The sequence below is a fragment of the Atractosteus spatula genome, chromosome 9 (genome assembly GCF_055471065.1).
Source record: "Atractosteus spatula isolate fAtrSpa1 chromosome 9, fAtrSpa1.hap1, whole genome shotgun sequence".
NCBI classification, from domain to species: domain Eukaryota; kingdom Metazoa; phylum Chordata; class Actinopteri; order Semionotiformes; family Lepisosteidae; genus Atractosteus; species Atractosteus spatula.
In genome coordinates, this window is record NC_142714.1 from 10,111,781 (window position 1) to 10,133,718 (window position 21,938).

The 21,938-nt window shown below is 43.8% G+C and overlaps 1 protein-coding gene across 2 annotated transcripts; it reads left to right on the forward strand.

Moving 5' to 3' along the window:
• Nucleotides 1-1,579: 1,579 nt before the first annotated feature.
• Nucleotides 1,580-19,141, forward strand: armh4 (armadillo like helical domain containing 4). Of its 2 annotated transcripts, XM_088925090.1 has the most exons (8): nt 1,580-1,815; nt 3,675-5,397; nt 6,143-6,676; nt 7,191-7,361; nt 7,706-7,873; nt 15,537-15,568; nt 16,021-16,155; nt 16,365-19,141. In XM_088925090.1, exons 2-8 carry the CDS (start codon nt 3,744-3,746, stop codon nt 16,431-16,433), a joined length of 2,763 nt encoding a protein of 920 aa, XP_088781216.1. In that variant the 5' UTR covers nt 1,580-1,815; nt 3,675-3,743; the 3' UTR covers nt 16,434-19,141. The 2 variants fall into 2 exon arrangements, with proteins under 2 accessions (XP_088781216.1, XP_088781215.1); XM_088925089.1 differs by lacking the exon at nt 16,021-16,155 and having other exon boundaries at nt 1,581-1,815.
• Nucleotides 19,142-21,938: the final 2,797 nt, after the last annotated feature.

A 21,938-nucleotide genomic window follows, 5' to 3' on the forward strand; every position in this document is an offset into this window, starting at 1 on the left:
GGAAGCTTCATTTTCAAAAGGACGTAATCGTCGAAGTGTTTAAATAGACACGAGAAGCATTTTTTTATTTATTTATGCATAACAAAATAACAAGAATTACAATACGAGAAGCAAATATACCATCGAGCAGATAGAGGTAAATAAATCTCCGGATCTGTCCAAATCCCACAACTCCCCGCGCCACACGATTTTTTTAAAATTTTTTATTAAATGTATAAAGAATTTACAAATACAACCAGAGGATCAAAATAGGTACAAAAGAACAAGCGCCACACGATTTTCAGTGTTAAAAACACCCGTACGAGTGACGTCGGAGGCTATGCAGTGAGTCTGGATGGAAAAAAAAAGTGAAGATTGTTAAAGGATACTGTTACTGCTTTTATCTTTTAGATTTAATGGTATAAATCTAGTTTGTTTCAAGAACCATAAAATAAAGCTCAATAGTTATACAGCTCAAAATCGAAGCTTCCATGTTTACATTGATTCCTGTAATCTTCCAGACAACCACAAAAGCAGGGGCTTTTGTTGTGGGCTATATTATATTTATACGACACAGACCCGCGTTATTTCGGGTTTTTTTTTTCAGTTATTCATTTCTGGATGGGACTGGTTTTATGTAAAAAGTATTTGAAAATAGAGTTGGAAACGCTGCTTAACAACAGCAAGAACTGCAACGCGAATTCAAGTATATATTTACACACTTTACATACTGTGCATAGTCCATACCAAGGTATTGATAGAATGTACACTATATAGAAAGAAAACCTTCCTTTGGTCCACATTAATGTCCATTTTTTGTTTAGACTCAGATGTTACAGGCACTAGGAGGTATTGAATCTCCTGGACTGATTCAGTCAAATGGGCTGAAAGAAGTGAGGGATGTTGTTCTGAGGTACAGTAATTAACAAAACACTTTCAACAGTCAATCAGAACAGGAGTTCACCCTGCTACAGTGTCATCACCCCTGCGGGTGGGATAAATGGAGGCAGGATTATCACATTTAGAACTCTGGAAGATTCAATTAGGGAGAGTACAGCTGTTTTAAGGGATATCTACAGTCTTACCTATCTGTGGTGTCTGATTTTACAGAGCTATAATTTTCTTTTGTATTTTAGTTGAGTTTGTCCTGCTGTACTTAGACTGCTAGTTGTTTTAGTCAATCATTCAACCTGAGCACAATAAAAGTACTGCACAAAAGCACAATGTGTGCTGTGTTCACATTTTTCAAATCAGCTTCCTAAAATTCAACATATTCATTTTTGGAAGGCCTGAAGAACCCTCATATACCCATTACCACACCTAGTTCTACTTACTGTTTCAATCACCCTAAACGGAATAGATGTGAAGTGTACAGTATGGGTTTATAATTATCTGATACGGTTTTGTCGCCCTTTTTTTAATAGCTGCGTGAGCTATTTTCAGCTCAGATGTGTAGGAAGACGGAAGTATTGATCCCAGGACGAAATATGGTTGTGCTTAATTTTTTTTCATGATGTGAAGAAGATAAAAAAAAAGAATCCCAGAATAACACAGTTGCCTTGCAATTGTCTCTTTTTTTTTTACAGAAGCTCCTATAGACTGCAGTCGCCAGTCACGCACACACAGCTCAGAATCACACGTCCATCCACTCACCAGCTACAGACCCACACATACAGACCCCTCACACCCCTACCTTACGGTCTCGGCGCCAGCTGCCGGACCGATAACGACTATTTCTGTTATTAAATCGCCATAGAGAAGACTTTGTCGCAGTCCTGGCGTCTCTACCAAAACGGCGGTTCTACGAAATGACATAAATAGATATCGACAGGTACAGTAAGTACAAAAGCGTTTATTGTGTTGTAATCTTATTCTGGCTGTTGTTTTCACTGCCGACTTAATGAGGCATGATGATTCTCCACTACAGTTTAATGTGTTGGTGTTGTTCAGAAAAACGGTTTTATTTAAACGGGGGGTTTATTATTGTTTGAGGATAGATACCTTTAATACACGCACAAAATGTATGCTGTATATCCATAAGCTACGATATTTGTGGATTTTGTTGGTTTGCTTTAATACATAGACACTGCGTGTTTGTACGACGTGGTAATAGCAGGTGAGGCTATCTCGACCTACCCTACAGCTAGGAACTGTAATGTACATTGATGAGAATGCTGGAAAGTCGGCTTTCGTTATTAATCTCGGCTATGATTAAAACTCAGCTTTCTGCGCCGGGAGCAGGGGTGTCAGTTCGCACGTACAGTACTCGGCTTCCAAACCTTCCAAGCCTGTGCAAGTGCAAGTAAGCGCAGGGCCATTGTCTTAACTGAAGAATTAAAGGTGTGTCTTATTGGGATGTGGCCATTGTTACATAATGTAGTCATCTAACAACAATAGGAATTTCCTCTGTGGAAAAGCACGTATTCATGAAACGAAAGCTTGATTGATGCGGACAGGACGGAGAAACCGATATGGAAAAATACAAGATCTGCTTCTGGCTTGGACTAAGTGCCTCATCTTTTGTTGTGTCTTCGGAATTGAACACAAGAACATGGGAGCGCCGTGTTCTGAAGGGAGTTGCTGGCGTCTTTGTGTCTTCTGAGCTCAAACTGTCTGCGGGGCGCTTGTCTGTGGAAGATGGCAAAACTAGGAATCGGCCTTTGCTTTGATCGGGCGGTTTGTCTTTGAGCTTGTTCCCAGTTACATCGTGTAGCTCATGCAGTCAAAATGCTCCCGAAGCCATTCACTGACATTGCGATCATTGTGCTTCAAAATGAAAAGCTTACACAATCACGTTTTAGTAACAGAATCATTAATACTGCACTATTTAAAATAACATGTTATTAAACTTTAAGAGAGCGTGGACGGCTTGTGAGAGGGGAGAGGAGGCTGTAAAGTAAACGATAAAACAGCTCAATGGCCTGTCTATACAGTATGCTAAAGCCCCTGGGAACTTATGTTCCACTTATGTTTGGTTCAGTTATGAGATAGGGAGAAGGCTGATGACTTAAAGAGAAATACAAAACTCTATTTCATTTGAATTGTATCCTAACTGATGAACCCTAATTGATCTGAGGCCCATAAAGCAGCAGCCAGCAGACTGACTGACGGCAGTCTACGCAGGCCTTCTGACTTGTGTGTTTTGTGTGTCTGGAAGCATGTTAGTTTTTCTTCGCTGTAGGAAGGCATTTACACAGCTGGCAAGAACAAATACGACCATGCTGTCTTTTCAAGAAATGTTAAAGCTGTAATTGAATTAGGCAACGATAATACAGCAGTGGTTAGCATTGCAGCCTCGCAGCACTGGGGACTTGGGTTCAATTCCGGGACTGAGGCGCTATCTGTGTGGAGTTTGAATGTTCTCTCTGGGTTCGCGTGTGTTTTCGCCACGTGCCCTGGTTTCCTTCCACAGTCCAAAAACATACTGGTCCGAGTGTGAGTGTGTCTGCCCCGCCATGGACTGGCGTCCCATCCAGCGTGTATCCCGCCTTGGGCCCATTGCTTGCTGGGATAGGCTCTGGCTCCCCCGCAAACCTGTACCGGATAAAGTGGTTAGAAGATGGCTGGATGGAACGATAATACAAAAAATGCCTACATTCCTTTAGGGGAAAATGAGTAGCAATAATAATATTTTCAAGATGTTTTGCAGGAAGGATATTAATCACTCACACCTCTTCTTGTCTTTGTTCCCCGAGCTCTTCACGATGACCGGGGTGTGATCTTCACCATCGATGGCAGCCTCCACACCCAGCTTGCTCTGAGAAATGGAGTGTTCCATGACACTGCGACTCCTCCTTCTCGCCTGGTGGTGTGCTCTGGCTGGTGCCAGACCAGTGCAAACGAAGGAGTTAGCTACGCCCTCCCGAAGGGATGGAGACAGCACCAGCAAGGGGGGGCAACCCCTGGGGTTGCTTGGGGTGGGCTCGCCGATGGTCGGAGAGAAGAAGCCCAGTGCAGCTGTTGCTGAGGGTTTTTTCCTTGGCCTCAGTTCCATATCTACAAAACCTACGCCACCTTCAATCCAGACCCTCACTCTGAGCGCAGAGAAGACGAGCGAGTTAAGGATCGGATTCGGCGGAGGGTCAAAAAGCAGGTGGCCGACCAGCCAGCCAGCTCTGTTCGGTGGGAGCGAAGTGTCCCATCAAACACAAGGGCTAAAGGCTGGCCTGAGGAGCTCAGGGCTGCGTGTTGAGAGCAGTGCTTTCAGCCCCACTCCTCTGTACGGAGAACGTAGTGGAATGCCAACCCCTGCTGTCATGAAAGACAGCGGTGGCCCAGAACGGGGAGGTGCTTCATTAGGAAAGGCAGCACTGGACAGGTACCAAGACACCCCAGCTGCACAGGCGGGCAAAGATGACAGTCACAGTCATTTGGGTTTGTGGGAGAATACAGTCACAATGGAGGCCGGTGAAAGCCAGTTCTCAACTCCAATAGGATCCCTCAATCAGGTGCTGGAGAGGAGGAGGGAGGATGGACCTGGAGTGGGGAGACTTGCCCAGGATCGGAGCCAGAAAAACATTGAAGAGGGTCTGGGGACCCTGCCTAGTGAGGTAGAGAGTTTTGATGCTACGGGATCAAACGCCACAGGCGTTGCTTTAAGTGAATCTCTCCAAGCTAAAAATTGGGAATCAGACACTGTTAGGACTGTAGGTGCTAAGATTGTGATGACAACCTCCAGGCCATTCAGATTGAGTACAGCTGGACAGGAACGGCCTCGCCAGGCAGAGGCACCGGTGGTGTCAGAAGGGAGAGAGACAGACTTGTCAGACAACATGGAGGCCACAAACCTTGATGTTCCTGGGTTTCAGGGTCAAGAAGAACAGGAGTCTGATACAGCCCTTTTGGCAAAAACAGGGAATAGCCAACATCCATGGGCTCAATACACTGATGGGAATGAAAATGAAGAAATGCCAAGTGAGAGAGAGAGAAAAACAGGATTGCTATCTTACGCAAAGCTTCCTAGTCCCACTGGAATACATGACAGAACCCAAAATAAAGGAACACTAAGTGATACAAGTGAAATGGCAAGCCTGACCTTGCTGGACAGGACACCTTTCTTCTCACACAGCACTTCCTCCACAGTCAGACTTGTTTCAGAGGTTAGGCTGACTGTAGAACAGGATGAATCCCAGCATTTTACATCTCTGGCACCAGAACTGAGAGAAAACAGGGCTACAATTGCTCCATCGAGCCCCAGGCCAAACCTGAGCCTCACCTCCAGCAGCTCTCCAGGGCTGACGGCTAGCCCAGGAGAGAGCTTGTTACAGGCCAGCACCTATGAAGACCCGGGGCCAGCATCCTCCATTCCCACAGTGCACCCCACAGGAGGATGGGGGCCTAGCAACAGACTGGCTGGGGAAAGCTGGCTGGCTGTCTCTGCTGGCCCTCAGGCAGAAGATCTGGTGCATCAGACTGGAAGTAAGTGTGGGGTTTGTGATATGCAAAATGTTAATCTCTTCAGAGGTTCAGTGTTTTGTCTGGGCATTCTCAGTGAGATGGTTTCAAAATGTGTTCTGGTTTAAAACTGAAGTGAATGCATTCCAAATTACTGTAGGTGTCTGAAGATAAAATTGTGTATTGGACTTAAATTACAACTGATTCTGCTTAGAATGAGGCCATGTTTGAATTCTCTAAAATCCATGACAGAATGAGGACAGTGTTGTTTACTTGGTGGAAATCCGGTCCCATTTAAGCAGCAACAATCCAAAGGAACAGATATCTCATTGTTATAGTTCTGTTCCATAACACGGCACATAGCCTTACTGAGAACTCCACAAAGAGCACGTTTTTGCTTTCCTGAGTAAACAGTGGACTGCCGAATCATACTTAAGTATCGTCGCTAATTGTGTGTTGCTGTATCAAACGCAGAGCTCTGTGTATTAAACACAGAAATGCAGTCATGCAGCAGTGATAGCGTTTGATTATCTTCATTAATTAAAGCCTCTCGCCTTAATTTGCCTTGCTCTGAGTTCCAACACGAGTGAAAGCTGGGCTAATTAATTGCTATTTGAGACTCTGTGGTGAAAACAGGAGTATGAGACTGAGACAAAAGCTCCTAAGGGAATTACACAGTTAGAGGGAGAACTTTTTACTGAGATGTTTCATGTATATATATAATTTACATGTTCAAGTGTTTAAAACCTGATGTTCTTTTTTTAAATAGTGGCAGAGTCCCCACCTGTGACTGTAAAGGTCAGTGCTCCCCATTCCACATTGTTAACTACAAACTCTGTGGAGTCTCTCCCTGTCACAGCCAAGACAGTGGACATTTCATGGAGCAACGTTGGCACAGAGGGTACCATCCTAGACCCCGAGGTGGAGTGGACACCACTACCTGAGGAAATCCCACTGCTCTTTGAGCCTTCAGTTTACACTGTTGCTGACAACTACCCACTACTATCAGAAGTATTAGTAACTCTGCCCCCTGACGGACCCCCACAGGGATCACAGTCGTTTGTCACAAGGATTTCTAATGCGTATTCACTGCTGCCAGAGGGGACAAGTGCTGCTTCCCCTAATGGAGCCCTAAAGGAGTCCCTGTCAGGGGCGCCCGTCACTGTACTCCCTGCTGGGCCCTCCCTGGCATTACAGACGGCTAGCTCAGAGATCTCGGAAGAAGTGGGGCCTCCTCTGATGACATCAATCACGTCCCCTGCTCTAGGTCCAAACCTGGAGAATTGGAACATCGGGTTTGAAGGTGAGACACTGGACTTAGTTTGTATTGTTTCCATCCATCCATTTGCCAAATACATTAGCCAATACTGGGTTGTAATGAGCTGTAGCCAATGAACACAAGGCGGGGAACACCCTAGGCAACCTGCCAGCCCATCACAGGGCACACACACACATGCGCTCATATAGTGACAATTTACAGATGCCAGTTAACCTAATCTGAATGTCTTTGGTCTGTGAAAAGAAAGCAGACCACCCAGAGAAATCAGATCCAGTGCTTTATTGTATTCAATTTTTAGAAACAGAAAACTGTATTCTGGTGAAAAAAGAGTTCTGCTAGGTGAATGTTTATCCTCAGCTTGATTGTAATACCCCAATAATTATACCAAAGTATCTGTAAAGTATAGAGCACTGTTTATTATGGATAAGCAGCTGCATGTGTATGTATGTGTAAAGTTTATCATGCTTGCTTCATGCTAAAGTTCTTATGAGAACTCTTCCACAAAACCGCAATCTGCTTTCTCTACTCATTGCAACAGAACTAGATACAACTAGTACTCTGGAGGAAGCCCTTCCCAGTACTCCTGAAACCCCACCCTCTGGAACTTCTTCTGAGCAACCTTTCCTCACAACTATACCCAAGACAACCAGCCGCTCCACTCTGAGACCTGAGTCAGGACTGGAAGACCTGGAGAAGCTGGAGTCAGAAGGTAGAATGTGTATATCGGGCAACCTCCCATTGAAAGAGTAAATAACTTTCTTTTCTAAAAATTGTTTCAGCATGCGTCTCTCTGTCTTAATGCTCACTCGCATTTTCCTAGCTGAGCTTCTTTGTTTTGAAAATGTCATTCCTTTTATTCTAGCGTTCGCACAGAATGTCTGAAGCTTCAGAACATGCACCTGTAAGAAAACACGCTTTGCTTCTTTGCAGTGCTATTAGAAAGGCTGTAAAAGCATCTCTCATCCTTAAACGGGATGCAGACTGGTGAGCTGCTCAAATACACAGTGTCGATGTCGATTATAGCCAGTGAGCACCGTGGCTTTTGTGTTTCAGAGGAGCGAGACAAAGAGGATGAGGAGGACGAAGAGACTGAGGAATCTGAGGAAGAGGAGAGTCACGAGGACCAAGCAGAGCTTGTCAGCACTCCAACACCCTCTTTCAGCCATACTCCCTACCGACTGCCCTCCAGCTCTCAGTGGGTACAGCACAACCAGGGCCTGGGTAAGTGAGGGAGTCTGGGACATTGACTAGGGTCAAAGGGGACCAGACTTGCTCTTCAAAATGTGGTGGTGCTTGGCAGATATTTTGAACTTCACACTCATCAGACAGGTGGAACGAAGGCTGATCCTTTCTTTCGTTAGGTTCTGAACCTTCAGCCATTTTGATATAGGTAATAGGGCTAATTTCTATGTTTAGTACACTGCTCCAGTGTTGGTATAATGGAAGGTGTCAGAAGCATTGGTAAACCCTATACTGAGAAATAAGTTAGCATAAAGATCATCATAAAGCAGCAGTAAGTGACAGAATTGATTTGACAGTTATGAAAATGATCAAATAATGCTTTATATGAGAATCTTTTAAGTTGTTCCGGGACTTTAACTTTCAGAGCATAGTAAGGTGAATGTAATGAAAATGTTTCCATGGGTACATGCAGTGATTATCCATTAATTATCCTTTCGTGTTAAAGGGTCCAATTGCACAGTACTTCCTTTTACTATTTCGGGCTTGTACCATCATTCATTTAAATATGGTAACAAACGCTAAACACATGAATTAATGGCCAAAATCCCACTACACTAGGCACTCATTAGGTCCCTGCCCATCACATAACTTCATTCTGTAGGTCAGCAGTTCCCAGCCCTGGTCCTGGAAGAACACCGTACAGTATGTTCTGGTTACTGCTCCACCCAATTTCAGGCTAATTGATTTCAGTTTTCAGTTTGAAGTATATTTGTAAATCTGAAGTAGTTCAAGTAGGTAGTAGTATGGTACTTGGTTCTTGGTAGTAGTAGTTAATACTTCAAGTAGTCTAGTTCAAGTAGGAGGTATTTGTAAATCTGTTTTCAGCTCTTAAAAATTAAAATGTGAAGTGTAGTTGGTATCATCTTTGTATCAAGAGTCTGAGAGCTGACTCAGGTGTGCTGTCTGAAATGTAACCCTTTGGTCCTCTTTGGAGGGAACAGACACTGACAGCTGACGTGTCTGGTACATCGTCACCTGTGTGTACGCTATTAGTTAATCAACTGTTTGGTCAGAAGTAACAGCAAGTTACAAGCAAGCTGAGGAGAAGCTGTGCGAAGTTCTGTTTGCTGAAGTTGTTGGAAACGACAAACAGGTCAGATAAGTCTTAAATTGTCACTGGAGATGTAGACCTCAGCTAGAATGGAAAACAGCAGACTGTTTCTCCAGGACCAGGGCTGGGAACCATTGCTATAGGATACTACAAATTCAGAGCTTCCTGCTGAACCACTTGTCTCCCAACTATTTGGAGTAAGTTCAGTCATGAATATCTAAGAAATGCTATTTTTTTAAAAGCCCAAATATCAACATAATAATCATGCATCATATTAATGATATCCTCTATGTAACATATTATGCAGGAGACATGTGATTCTGCAGAAAATTCTGGTTCTGCAGAATTCCCCAGGGAGTGAGGCATGTCAACCATCCAGCGAATGTCCTGAAAGATAAGAACAGTCGACTGTCATCTGCAGTGTCACACAGAACGATTCAGGAAGACTACACGTGTCATCACAGATTTCTGCAGCCTTTGGCGACTGCTCCTGGCTGTGAGATTGTTCTGCATTGGATTGTCGATTTCAGCTCTGTCCAGCAGGTGTTGGTAAAGATGCTTAGAAAAACCCCTGAGCTGCAGTCAGCATGCCCAGCAGGGGGCATTAAGCTCTCGGGTTTATTCTCCCGACACAGTAGCAAAACAGACATTTGTGTCTTTCGATTTTAATGCCTGTGTATTTCAGCACTTATTTTAATTCAAGGACTTACAGAATTATTCTGTATTGTATTCTTGAGGCTCTCAACCTCACATGCAGTTTTCATACAGTAAAATCACATTAATAAAAGACAACGGAAATAGCCAGATCCAATAAATGATTTTGAAAGTACTGTACGACCATTTTCTCCCTGTCCCTGCTTTCAGGTTTAGCTGGTGCTAGGTGTAGAACCAGTATTCTGGCGTGTAAGGTCTGCCACCATTACTGGTTTCCTTACTATTGGATTTGGGTTTTTTTATATGCAGAAAGTGTTGTGTAAGGTTGAAAGACAGACAATGAGGATAGTGTTGGGGGCTATTGCAGCAGCTGCAATTGATGAGATATGCTGAATTATGGCCTGTACTCCAGTTCTGTGCTCACGTGAAAATGACCTGTAAAATGAACGAGGTCATGGCCACTGTAGCTTTGCTACACTTTCTAATCTCCTTTTGCTCTCCGTCCGAACATCCCCTCTTTCTGTGCTTTCCATCTTCATGCAAATGTTTGTGGGACAATGGAACAAGCTACCCAGCTGTGTCATTGAAGCCGACACTCTGACTTCTTTGAATGAGATCTACTGCTCACTTCTAGCTAGCAAGCCGGTGAGGTGGAATGAATGGCTTCTTCCGTTTGTAACCATGTTCTCTGTTACTCCTCCCTTGTTAGTTTTCTGCCATTATTGATTTGGTCTCCAAATAAATGATCGCTCATATTATAAGGGTGTTTCTTAAAAATAAACATTTGATTTACTTTGAATTTTCTGATATTTTTTTCAACTGCTAAAAGCATCTGAAAGCCCAGTGCAAATATGTAGCCACTTCTTTGAGGGCATTAATAACGGCTTTAGCAACTGATAACCACTCACTCAGAATGGGTGACAGGTGGCTGACTCCTTTTTTGACCCCGAAAGACTCACACAGGGGCTAGACTAAAACTGCACAGCAAATAGCGCTGGTTTTCCAGATGAAGAAATTGAAAAGCAATTGTATATTGATATAACTGCAGCTGTTTTGGGGCTCTTTGCATTTTGAAGAGTCCAGGGAGTCAGAGACTCTTGACTAATTTAATAGGAGTTATGCTTTAGAAAAATCTTGAAAAAGTTAAAGATTTCTGGCAATTGAATAATAGAAACTTATTAAACAGTTACAACATTTTCATAGACTCAGTCTGTGACTTGTCTGGTCGGTGAAAGAGGGGCTTCAGTATTCACAGATAGGGAGAAACAGTAATAGATATATCATGGAAATGAGCACTAATTCCTGCCTTATCCCCTAACAGTAGGGGTGTCCAATCCCAGTTCTCAGTGCATTCAGCTTTTAGTGAGCTAGAACAGCAGGTTACTGGGTTAACTGGACCAGTAGAACAGCTTGTCTCAGCTCTTCAGAACACCTAGAACACCTGCAGACACACCAATGCTCAAAGACCAGGACTGGTCACCCCTACCCTGCAGCCTTAATGAGGTAAGGACAGCTTCAGCCAGACACGTTCTTTTACACACGTCTTCACTGACGCCTAGTGAACCGGATCAGAGCCCATTAGCACATCTAAACAGACATTTTTCACATCTGGCCAATTCCACAGCATCTTTTTTTTTTTTGCAATAGCAGCAAGGAAGATTATTTTTCATAAAGTGTGCATTTTCATAAGCGAGGCATTGCTGTCAATTATTGGAGTATTTATTTTTAAAGAACGATGACAAAGCCATCGGCAAATAGGCAAATGCATACGACAGAGTGTGTGAACCAAGAGAAATGAATCATACTAATGAAGGTAATAATGGCAGAACAGCATGTCTGTTCCTGGACTTCCTTCTCGGTGCATCTTAGTAAGCACAGCGGTTAACAGGCAACCAAAAGCAGGGACTGCCTCCCCAGCCCTGGGCAGAGAGATGGCTCTTGAGCCCAGTGGACATAGAGCAGGGGCAGGTCACTGGGCATTGAGTCCATCTCTGCTACAGACCTCTGCGCTGCCCACTACAGAGGTGCCATGGCTAGAAAGACTCTCTCACTACCGTGTGCCACACTCCACTTTGCCAACAGACAAATACACTTTGGCGGCTATTTAATTTTGATCAGGCTGTTTTAATCAAAACAGAGCTCGGAAGAAAACTCCCATTGCAAAAAAATGTGGCTTCCTGGTCTCATTTATTTTCTTTTGACACATAATTGTGCATGTTATGAGATTGTCATAGCATTTTCTTCTGCTCTAATGACACATCAATAAGCTGCTGTCCTGGCCTGTGTTACTGCAGTTCAATCATGCCACAGTCCTGCCACAGTTCCCTCTTGCTCACTTCAATAAAGCAGTAAAGCCTGTTAGCTGTGGTGTAAACTGAGGATTTATGCTTGTTAATTAAGAAGACACAGAAACGGCATAATGGATGCCTCAATGATTGATCTGATCAGTTTGGGGAAGAACGTGACTGGACTATGGGAGCAGGGACAGGTGTATTCAGCCTGGAGATTGTGCTGGAGCAAGATCCAGACAGTGACAGAAATCCAGGTGGTCTGTGCTAATGCAATATTTACTTATTCACTGATGGATTTCCTTTTCCTCTACAGAGACTCGAAAAGACATGTTACACCTCTGAACTGTACGGCCAGCATGTAATGAGCTTACAAGAGGGGAGGGGGGGTATTGCATCCTCTTGTTTGTCAATCCTTTTACTGGATGGGAAAAAAGCCAGTCACATTGATTGAGATACTAATGTTCATTTTTCATCCGAAACACTGGGACCGGTCCTTGTTCCCGACAGTACTGATCTCAGGCCTTCTTGCTTCCTCCCTTGGCTCTGGCGTCCCTCATAATGTGCTTTTGGCACCGTAATGGACGAAATGAGGCGGCTTCTCTCGAATGTTAATTTTATGATGTAGGTTTTATACGGTCATGATTCTAATTTTCTGAAGAGCTGCCTATTAAACGTTACGGGGTGAGGTGTGGGTGGGTCTGTATGCCTGTGCTGAATGTGCTAAACCTGGCCCCAGGCCTCTTTCAGATGTTTTACTGAATTATTTCAAAGAAAAAAAAAAGATACATATGCTTTAAACATCATTGTCAATGCATTCGGTGGGTCTGACTATGCTAATTTGCCTTAAGAGCTTTGTAATGGAAAGCCAGCCACTTATTGGTAAATGTCTTTAAAACAGGGCTCATCCCATGCTGAGTCTAGGAGCTGGTCTCCTCGTATGCTGTGAAGTTAGAAAAATCTGGGGAGGTTGTTTTTGCAGTAGATGTGTTGTTTTGCGTTTTGATCTTCAAACAGCAGCTCCCTATGGGTGTGGGGGAAGGGCACCTCATCAACATCAAACGAGTTGGGGCACAGCCTCCGTTCATTATGCTAGGCCTTCATCTGGGAGTCCCGCCAGCAGAGTGCCTATAGCAGAGTGTGCGAAAGAAGCGTGTGCCTGTTGAGAGACTGCAGCGGACAGTGCAGGAGAGCGTGGACCATGAATGAGTGTGCCAGGGTCGTGAGCTGGACATGTGAAGGAGCAGGTACATGCCTGAGTGACGCGTGGAAGTGTGAGAGGGATGGGAGTGTAAATCTCACTGCAGCAGGATGGATTTGAGTTCCATCCCAGCTAAGTGTCCAAGATAGTCGGAGCCAATGCAGAGTGCGGAGTGTATCAGTTTTCCTGACCATCCAAGGACACGCATGGGGTGTGGCTGCCACTGATTGTTGGGTTAATAGGAATAAGAACTGAAATATACAGGGAATCCGATAATCCAGTAAAAATGCAAGAACAAAGAGAACTTCTACTATATGCTATTCTGTACTATGTTGTTCAGGGTCCTGGCTTGTATTGATTAGTGGTTTTACAGGTACAGCCCTAATGGAAAGCTTCTGAAATGGTATTGTTCCCTGGAGGGAGTCGTAAAAAGACAATTGCAGAGACTTGAGAACGTGTTGCGTGTAAAACAGCGTGATATTTTCTAATCTTGCTCTGTCACAGAGAAGGCACATTATAACCCAATTGTTTATGGATTACTAAGAAAGATGTGGACACAGATTGCTAGTCAGAGCCGAAGAGGCTAAGAGAAAGTGATACCTCTTGCTAACCTCTTTCCTTGAGGGTTTCAGAGCAGAGACAGTATCTTTTGTAATGCTTCGATTTTTCTTTCTGCGAGCGATCAGAAGGCAGATTGTGATCCCAATGCAGATGTCTCTGAGTTTTTTTTTTAATATTAGGTAGATGATGCTTGTTCATAATTTTGTCTAAACATTAGCATTTTTTAATGTGTAGTGACACATTGATTGCAAAAAAAAAAAAGCCACCTTTGTCCCTGGTACAAACCCCAGTTTATTAGTCAATTTATCTGTCAGAAGATCAGGCTTCTGGTTATCCTTGGTCCTGAAAACCAAGCCTTTCCAAGGCTGTGAAACTACCACTGCTAGCTCACTTCTATGTCCAGCACTATCGTCAACACTGTGTCCTGAGGGTGCTGTTCTTCTCTATTAGCTGTGTTACAGGACTTTGTAGCACTGAGTGTGTTTCAAGGGTGTCTCCCACAGCAGAGAACCTGGTCTTGTAATGTAGTGAAGTTCAGCACTGTCTGGGCAGTGGCGCTGTGTGTGCTAAGAGCCCTTGAGTGAATCCCAGCAGGAGCAGTGCACTAGTCACCCGAGACCCAGTCTTTTGGCCTGGTGGAATTCACTGCAGTCTAGGAAGTGATGCTATGTTGCCCTTGGCCCCACAGGTGGCCATGATCGAATCCCGCAATCCCTTCTTGTCTTCCGTTTGGAGCAGAGCTGCACTATGTATTCCTAGACCATCCATGGAAGCACCAGGGCGAAAAATAATTTTGACTGTGATCATGAAACAGTGCGGTATTCAACACCAACTCTCCTTACTTGACCATTCCCACGTGTCCGATATAATTAAGCATAATCTACCACTATGCTGGAGTGCCATTGTCATTTAAACATTTTCAGGATATCAGTTCCCACTATGTGGCTGGATCTTGTTCCAGACTCCCATTAAACTTTGTGTTAAGAAGTAGCTGAGACTTACTTGTTGAGATATAAATCATTTACACAAGGCAGGGATCAATGGAGGAATAACACAAGACAGAGAGGGATGAATGGAGCAATATTGTTGCAGCTTTACATCCCATGTGGGACAGCAGGAAGTATCTACGTTGTATCTAACTTGGGATCAGTGTATGCCCTGGTAAAAGTTCACAATGTAAACATAGCAAGATTATTGGACAGTCTTTTTATATTCTTGAATCATGCATGTACCATGTGTTTACTTCACACTGCACAGGTTCCCCTTGGCCCTTACCAAACAGGCCACGTTTTTAGATTTTACCATGATGCTGTTGAAGTTTTCCACAGTCCGTCCTTGGGCTTTATTATTTTCCAGCTTGTTTCAAAGGCAAGCTCAGCCAAGGAAGTGAGTTCACTGCACCTTTCAATCTGAAATGCTGAACAGCAGCAATCAGGTCTGGAGTTGCAGTAGCATCCATTATCCCGGCAGAGATGCTGGACCTGGACACACGGCCAGACAAAGTGGCTTATTAGCAGTGAGCAAGAGGTGTCGGAGCTATAGGGGGCTGCTGGCAGGGGTTCCATGGATGGAGTTGTGCTGGAGGAAGGGAGAGGAGTGATGCTGGAAACAGGGACAGAACCTGACAGTGGTTAGTTAATTAGGAAGCCATTTATTCTTTTCTCCTCCAGTGAGCAGAATGATCTGAAATTCTGGAGGGAGAGCCTAAGCTTTCCTTACCTCTTGGTTCACCCCTTTGGGCGTTTTGCACTGAGTAAGTGATTGAAGGCTGGGGTCAATACTGTTGTATGTTGAAATGTCCTGCCTTTCCGCGGTGATCTGTAAATGGGAATGTATCTCAGAGGTGATTGCATACATAAGCTATAATGCCTTCCTTTTGCCTTTCAGTGCGCAGCTGGGTGGAGAAGATACGAGACAAGGTAAATACCTAGACTGCTGCTCCTTCTCCTTGTCTCTCTTTTGCCTGAGCAGATGAGTAAAATGTCAGAGCAAGTGAGTCACTAAAATGTCCTGCCATTGTGGCATTAATTAATCCAGTCACATACTGTAATTTGCAGAATAAAGGTCTACTGGGCATGTGTACCCTGTTAAGGGATAAGACTTCACTACTGTGCTTTGATTACCACATTGTGATTGATATTTGGCACAGCAGGCAGCTCTTTCTTTCAAGAGCGGGAGGTCACCTGCATGATTCTGAGAAGGGGCTGGTAAAGACATCAGCTGACTCTTCGGCACTGCAACCTGAGCTGAGCGGCAGTCTTTGTCTCGGTGTGACTCACACTGCTAGCCTACAGGTGCAGGCCACTCTCAGGCTACTAGGCAGCATTAGTAACCTTGCTGGCTTGTCTTTCACCCCTGCTTATGTGTGCAGGCAGGTTACGTGTCTGGGATGCTGGCTCCAGTGGGCATAGGGATTGCAGGCGCACTCTTCATCTTAGGAGCTCTGTACAGCATCAAGGTGATGCATCGCAAGAGGAGGAGCAGCTTCAAACGGGAGAGGAGGAAGGTAAGGGGTTGGTGGGCGGTGGGGAGGTAAAAGAGAGCTTGGGGACAGAACAGGATGAGAAATGGAAGGAGGAGATGAGGGAGAAAGTGGATGAGGGCATAGGGAGAATAGGAGAGAACTGTCAGACAAATTGCCATGCTTGCCCCGCCCTTCATCTTGCACGGTCTCCAGGCTTTAACGAACGCCTCTCGGGCGATCTGTGTCCCCAGCGCAGGGAGATGAGCAGCCGGCAGGACAGAGTGATGCTGCTGGCCGACAGCTCCGAGGATGAGTTCTAGCCCCTCCCGCCGCCCTGCCCCCTTCAGCAATAAAGTTCCTCCACATTCCCCACCAGCTCTTCTCACCAGTGGCTCCCGAGATGTGCGCAGACCCCATTGCAACACCTGTTGTCACCCGCTGCCTTGCCTGGAACCCTGCGACTTCTGGCAGGGCGACTGGGCGTCTGACCCAGGCGTTTCCGTCCTACGCCAGGACTGCGCCAACATGCCAGACTGCGCCAACTGAGCCGCCACATGACTTCATCAGGGGAGCCTGAGGGAGTGGCAGCAACAGGCTTCTCTCAGACGGGACACAAGTAAGGATCTCATCCCGATGCTGTAGCTGAGCCAGGCGTGGAATGCAAGACGCCTGAAAATTATTGTAGAAAATAAATGTCTCTTAGTACAATAAGCTGAAACAATGTGAATGCCAGAGGTTGGACCTCTCTGCTTCTATGTGCTCTTCCTCAACTGTTTGCAGAGGGCTTGCATGAGCCCTGGACACCAACTCCCTCACTGGGTCTCCCTTGTGAAAAGCGGATGGAGCTCACCTGTAGGAATGTGCTTAGGTAATTATCAGTCATTGTATTAGTAGAGCTCACCACCATGTTAACTAGATGTAGTGTTGTATGTTCCACCAAATTACTGTCCAATAGAATTGCACCCTTCTGACATGACTGTCTCCCTTTTAGGAGTGTTAGAGATATTAACAGTAATACTATATGCCTTGCATGTTAAGGTCTCAGTACAACAAGAATTGGAAAAGGGAAAAGCACTTTATTATTATTGTTTCTGTCTTACTGTTATCGTTGTTGTTAAGTTACTATGTAATTTCCTGAGCTATTGAACACAAAGCAATTTCTCTTATTTGTTTACATGTTTCATCAACCTAGCACTGGCACTGGAAAGGCAAACAGAATGATACAATATCAAAATCAAAGTGTAGACTTTAGAGCATTTCAAATTGTGCAGTGCTCCACCATGTTGCAAAACGATATTGCTGCTCTGGAATCAGTCCTGAAAACAGTGACGAGGTACAGTACATTTCTGGGCTTGAAGGAAAGTCCTACTCTGACGGGCTGAAAAGAACAACCAAATCTTGTTAGTCTCACAGTGGAAACTATTAGGGGATCTGAATGAAGTATTCAAATTCCTCAAAGGGGTTGACAAACTCAGCCCAATGACAGCGCAATGTGAACCAGAAGGCGCAAAATAAAGGGGAAATACTTTTAAAATGGAGCCTAGGAGTCCTGTCTTTACAGACAGACAGGGGTTATGGGAATATGGAACAAGCTACCCAGCCATGTTGCTGAAGCTACCATGGCTTCTTTCAAGAAACAAATGAATGAATCCTTGAATCATTAACTACTAAATTCCAAATGGGTCAAATGGACTCATTTCTAACCATGCTTATAGTCTTATGCTAAACAGAAAAGAAAAATACCACCATCATCCGTGGATCATGCTTCATATATATATATGATGTAGATTAACACAAAGCATGGCTTTAGTATTAGTTGTAGACCAAAAAGCATGACGATAATGAGACTTAAATAATAGAGTAGTTCAAGCACGTTCTTCACACCCGAAGAAGGCTCCACAGCTGAAACGCTGTGTTTTTCTTCTCTTTTCAGCACGGAATAAACCTTTTACTTGTTCTCTTCAATGATAGAGCTGTTCAACTAAGGTCCTGTACCCTTCTTGTAAAATAGAATATGAATCATTTGGGCCTCCATCCAGTAGAACTCCATACTATATTCCACTGCTTTGTGTTCAAAGGCTGATCCTTTTCTGCAGCTTTTATAAAAGTGCTGTTTGAAAGATTTTTTTTTTTGCTGATGCCTCAGACTTTCCTCTTCCAGCTCCTGCTGGAGAGATACAGGACTCTGGTCCTCGCACAGAATGATTACACACCTGCAGCTCCTCATCTGTGTGCTTGTGTGTATGAACTTTGGGCTGGGTGTTTGCCAGGATTTCTGTTTTGATCGCACTGAAGATTTATCCGTTGGCTGTACAACAAGTTCTTTCCTTCCTTATCCCGGGTGTTAATAAGTGTGATGGGAAGGACAGGGTGGGATATTCACAAACCAGCCCGCTGCTGTGTGCTGCAAATGTGCCCTGTTATGCAATCGTCTAATAAAAACTGCCAGATATTTCTCAGTTAATTTTTCAGAATGTTTAGCATAATAATGGGGGCTTCAGACAAAAAAATCATGATGTAGCATGATAAAAGTTTGCATTTAATGCATCCTATTAGTGAGCTTTTTTTAAGGATGTTCATTGCAGGCTGAAAGGCAGATCAGCAATAAAAACCAAGAAATTAAAAGTATTTGTTATGACATAAAGTCAATAATCATCCATTCCATAATTCTATTCTGGGCTTCCAGTGTCAGTACTGCAGCATGACCTCTGTTTTTTGGCGTGGAATTGGTTCCAACCCCTGTACCTTCCAGCCAGTGGCTTCATTGTGTTGCCTTGAGGAATGGAAAGCTTTGCAAAAACAACAGTAGGTTAGAGGAGAGAGGCCCCCTTCAGCCTGGGGAGGGGGAGTCCATGCTGAAGAGGGACGCACTTAGCTCTTGCAGTCTTGATTGGAGGGAATGCAGGCAGGTCTTGTGCCAAAAAAGCAAATCGTTTGTGACTTTCTAAGATTGTCTTTTTTTTTGGTATTCTTAAGTTATTGCACTGTCCTCTCCCTGTCAAAAAATAATAAAAGAACATGCTGAAACTAAGTGGTGTTCAATTTTTGGGGGGGATCCAACAAGAAAACTCTAAGATGAAACAAGAAGCTGGTCCAAACAGCAGGCCTGCAGCCGGATTCAAACGCACTTCACTTCCCCTCTACGTTACAGTTGTCCGGAAGAGTTCAAATCACGTCAGCTCTTCCAGCTAATGCACTGGGGGTGTGAGCTCCTGGAGGATTGTGGCTGACATTCCCCAAGACGGCCTTCGTGCTTGGTGCTCTTAGCCAGGGTGTCTTCAGTTTGCTGTGCAGCAGTGAGCCCCCGTCTCTAGCAGTGTGCAATACAGTGCTGGCGAGAGACTCATCAGGCCGGCATTCGATGGTGAGAAAAAAGGAAGCTGGCTCAGTGGTGCGCGTTACAAATGGCATGTTGTCATCACTGCCAACAAGAGGACACAGGCGATAGGTGGTAACCCTACCTCCACATTGGAGGTCCAGTGAAGAAAAGAACTACTTCAAAGTTAAAAAGAAATACTTTGGCATGAAAGTAGCAGAAATGGATTTGGGACTGAGTTTTATGAATATGGCCTCTAACATACACAATATTAATACACTTTCTTAAAGCGTTGTGTGTTTGAAGAGGTAGCCTTAAGACTGTATTATTCTCACTTGGGTATTGATGTCCTTTGTAATCTGCATGTGAAATGTACTCTCTTAGCTGTGACTGCTGTCGTTGTGTTGCAGAAGTCATGTTAACATGGACTGCCAAATGCAAATGTGTGAGCTAGCATGGGAGATGTGATGAAATTTTCATGACATATGAATGTAGGAATACTTCTTTGCTATGCGTAGCCCCTCTGTGCTCTTTAAGGGGTACTTAATGTAGTGTAGCAGTGCTGATCTTCAGGGCAGCGATGAACATCATTACTGAGGACTGAGGAACCACAGAGACAAAACAAGCTAACTCCTGCTTGAAGAAACAAAATGCAGTTGTCTCCTAGGTGGTCTGAGTGGGACTCTTTAAATAATTAATATTATCTTCACATAATCTTTCTAATTGATTTTTTGAAATACAGTATGATGTGATTTCTATCTTGTTTCTTCCTAAAATGAAAACCAGTAAAAATCTAAAAACGATTGCTATTGCAATGTTAAGCAATGTTACGATCAAGAGGAGACCATTTGTCACATCTATTTAATTTGAATGCTAGTAGCTAAAAATGAACCAATGATCCCATTCAGCCATTTCAGCCTTGAAAACATGCTAGGTAGCTTTTCCCACAACCCTTTGTGCAAAAGGTACCTCCTGCTCTGTTTTCAATACCTTCCTCCACAGTTCCCACTGGTGTTCCCTGGTTCCTGCTTCACTTCTTTTCTAAAACAGTCAATTAGGTTGACTTTATCTATCCCTTTGCCTTATTTTAAGTGAATGTATCAGGTCTGCTGGTATTTTTCTCTAGCCATCCATAAAGTTTAATTTCTTTTAGCCTGAAGTCCTTTTTAATTTCCTTGATAAAAATTTCAGGGCTTCCTAATTCTCCAATAATTGCATCATCCGTGAACAAGCACTCCAAAATGAGCATTTGCCCCTGGTCTGTGCTCCACTCATTAACTAGTTTTCAATCCACATAAAGGCATGGCCTCAAATACCTACTGCCTTCAAATCAGGAATTCATCTTTTATGAGGCATTTAAGGAAGTCATGAATATCTAAAAATATCATGATATACTGTATGTTGTTTACCTCTCAACATTGCTGTTACGTCTATAATGAACTATAATGAACAAGTTAATTAAGCAAGACCTTTTGTAAATCCATTCTAATTATCCTCTTCTGTCCTCTTGTTTATTTTAAGTGCTTCTAATACCTGTATCATGCCTGCCTCTTCTGCACTAATACTATTTAATACAGAGCTTGATCTTTTGATTTTTCCACAGCCTGTTGTCAGCTTCTTCCATGGTAAATACTGAGTGATATACTCATTTCATGTATGAGGCAGTTCCCTTTCATTTCTGAAAACTTTTCAGTCAACTGTAAGGACACTTTACATCAGCCTTCGTTGTTCTTTAGCTTCTCCAATACTATGTTATACATACATATACAGTAATAGTTTGAGTTTCCAAGCGGAAAATGCGAAGCTAAAGAAAATAGTTCCAAACTAAAGAGCAATTATTATCAGACCATGCAGCTGTGCAGTCCATTAGCTCCTGACAGCAAATACATTATTGAGTTTGAATGAGGTGCGTGTTTAGTACCCTGACCAATGCATCTCATTATTAATCTTTGTAATGAAGGCTCTCTCTGTATAGAGCCTTTGTATAAAACGTATAAAAGATGGATATTACAATAAGAGTCAAAAGGTTTGCTGAAACTGAATAATCTAGACAACGCATAGGTCGTGCAGAGCTTTTGACAGTAGCTAACTATCTCTGTGGTTACATCTGATAACTGGAAGAAAGATGTGATTTCAAATGTAAATTGTGGTTTTTAAACTGAAGCTCCAGGGTGGCTAACACCAGTGCTGCTTAGTAATGGGCACCACTTCCACGAGAGGTGGATAGGTGGAGCACCCACAACGCCCCCTCCCAGCCCCTTTTCAGAGCAGGTGAACAATTCAGCAGGGGTGAACAATTACAGGAGGAGAAGACTTCCACATCCTGCTTGGCCTTTCCATTCATTCTGGGCTTGAGCCGCGATGCACTGCTTCTCTTGTGTGCAGAGGAGTGAGCTCTACAGAAATGCCTAATGTTATCAGACTAATGTCAAAACCAGTGTCATATACTGTACAACACAGGTGATCACAGCCCTTCCCCACACACACATCCTCAGTTTGCATTCTCAGT

Bases quoted from the DNA above. Each gene is read 5' to 3' on its own strand.
- armh4 (XM_088925090.1), top strand. From the start codon at position 3,744: ATGGAGTGTTCCATGACACTGCGACTCCTCCTTCTCGCCTGGTGGTGT. The intron at 6,677-7,190 runs GTGAGACACTGG...TCATTGCAACAG, and splicing joins TTGGAACATCGGGTTTGAAG to AACTAGATACAACTAGTACT. The intron at 16,156-16,364 runs GTAAGGGGTTGG...CTGTGTCCCCAG, and splicing joins TCAAACGGGAGAGGAGGAAG to CGCAGGGAGATGAGCAGCCG.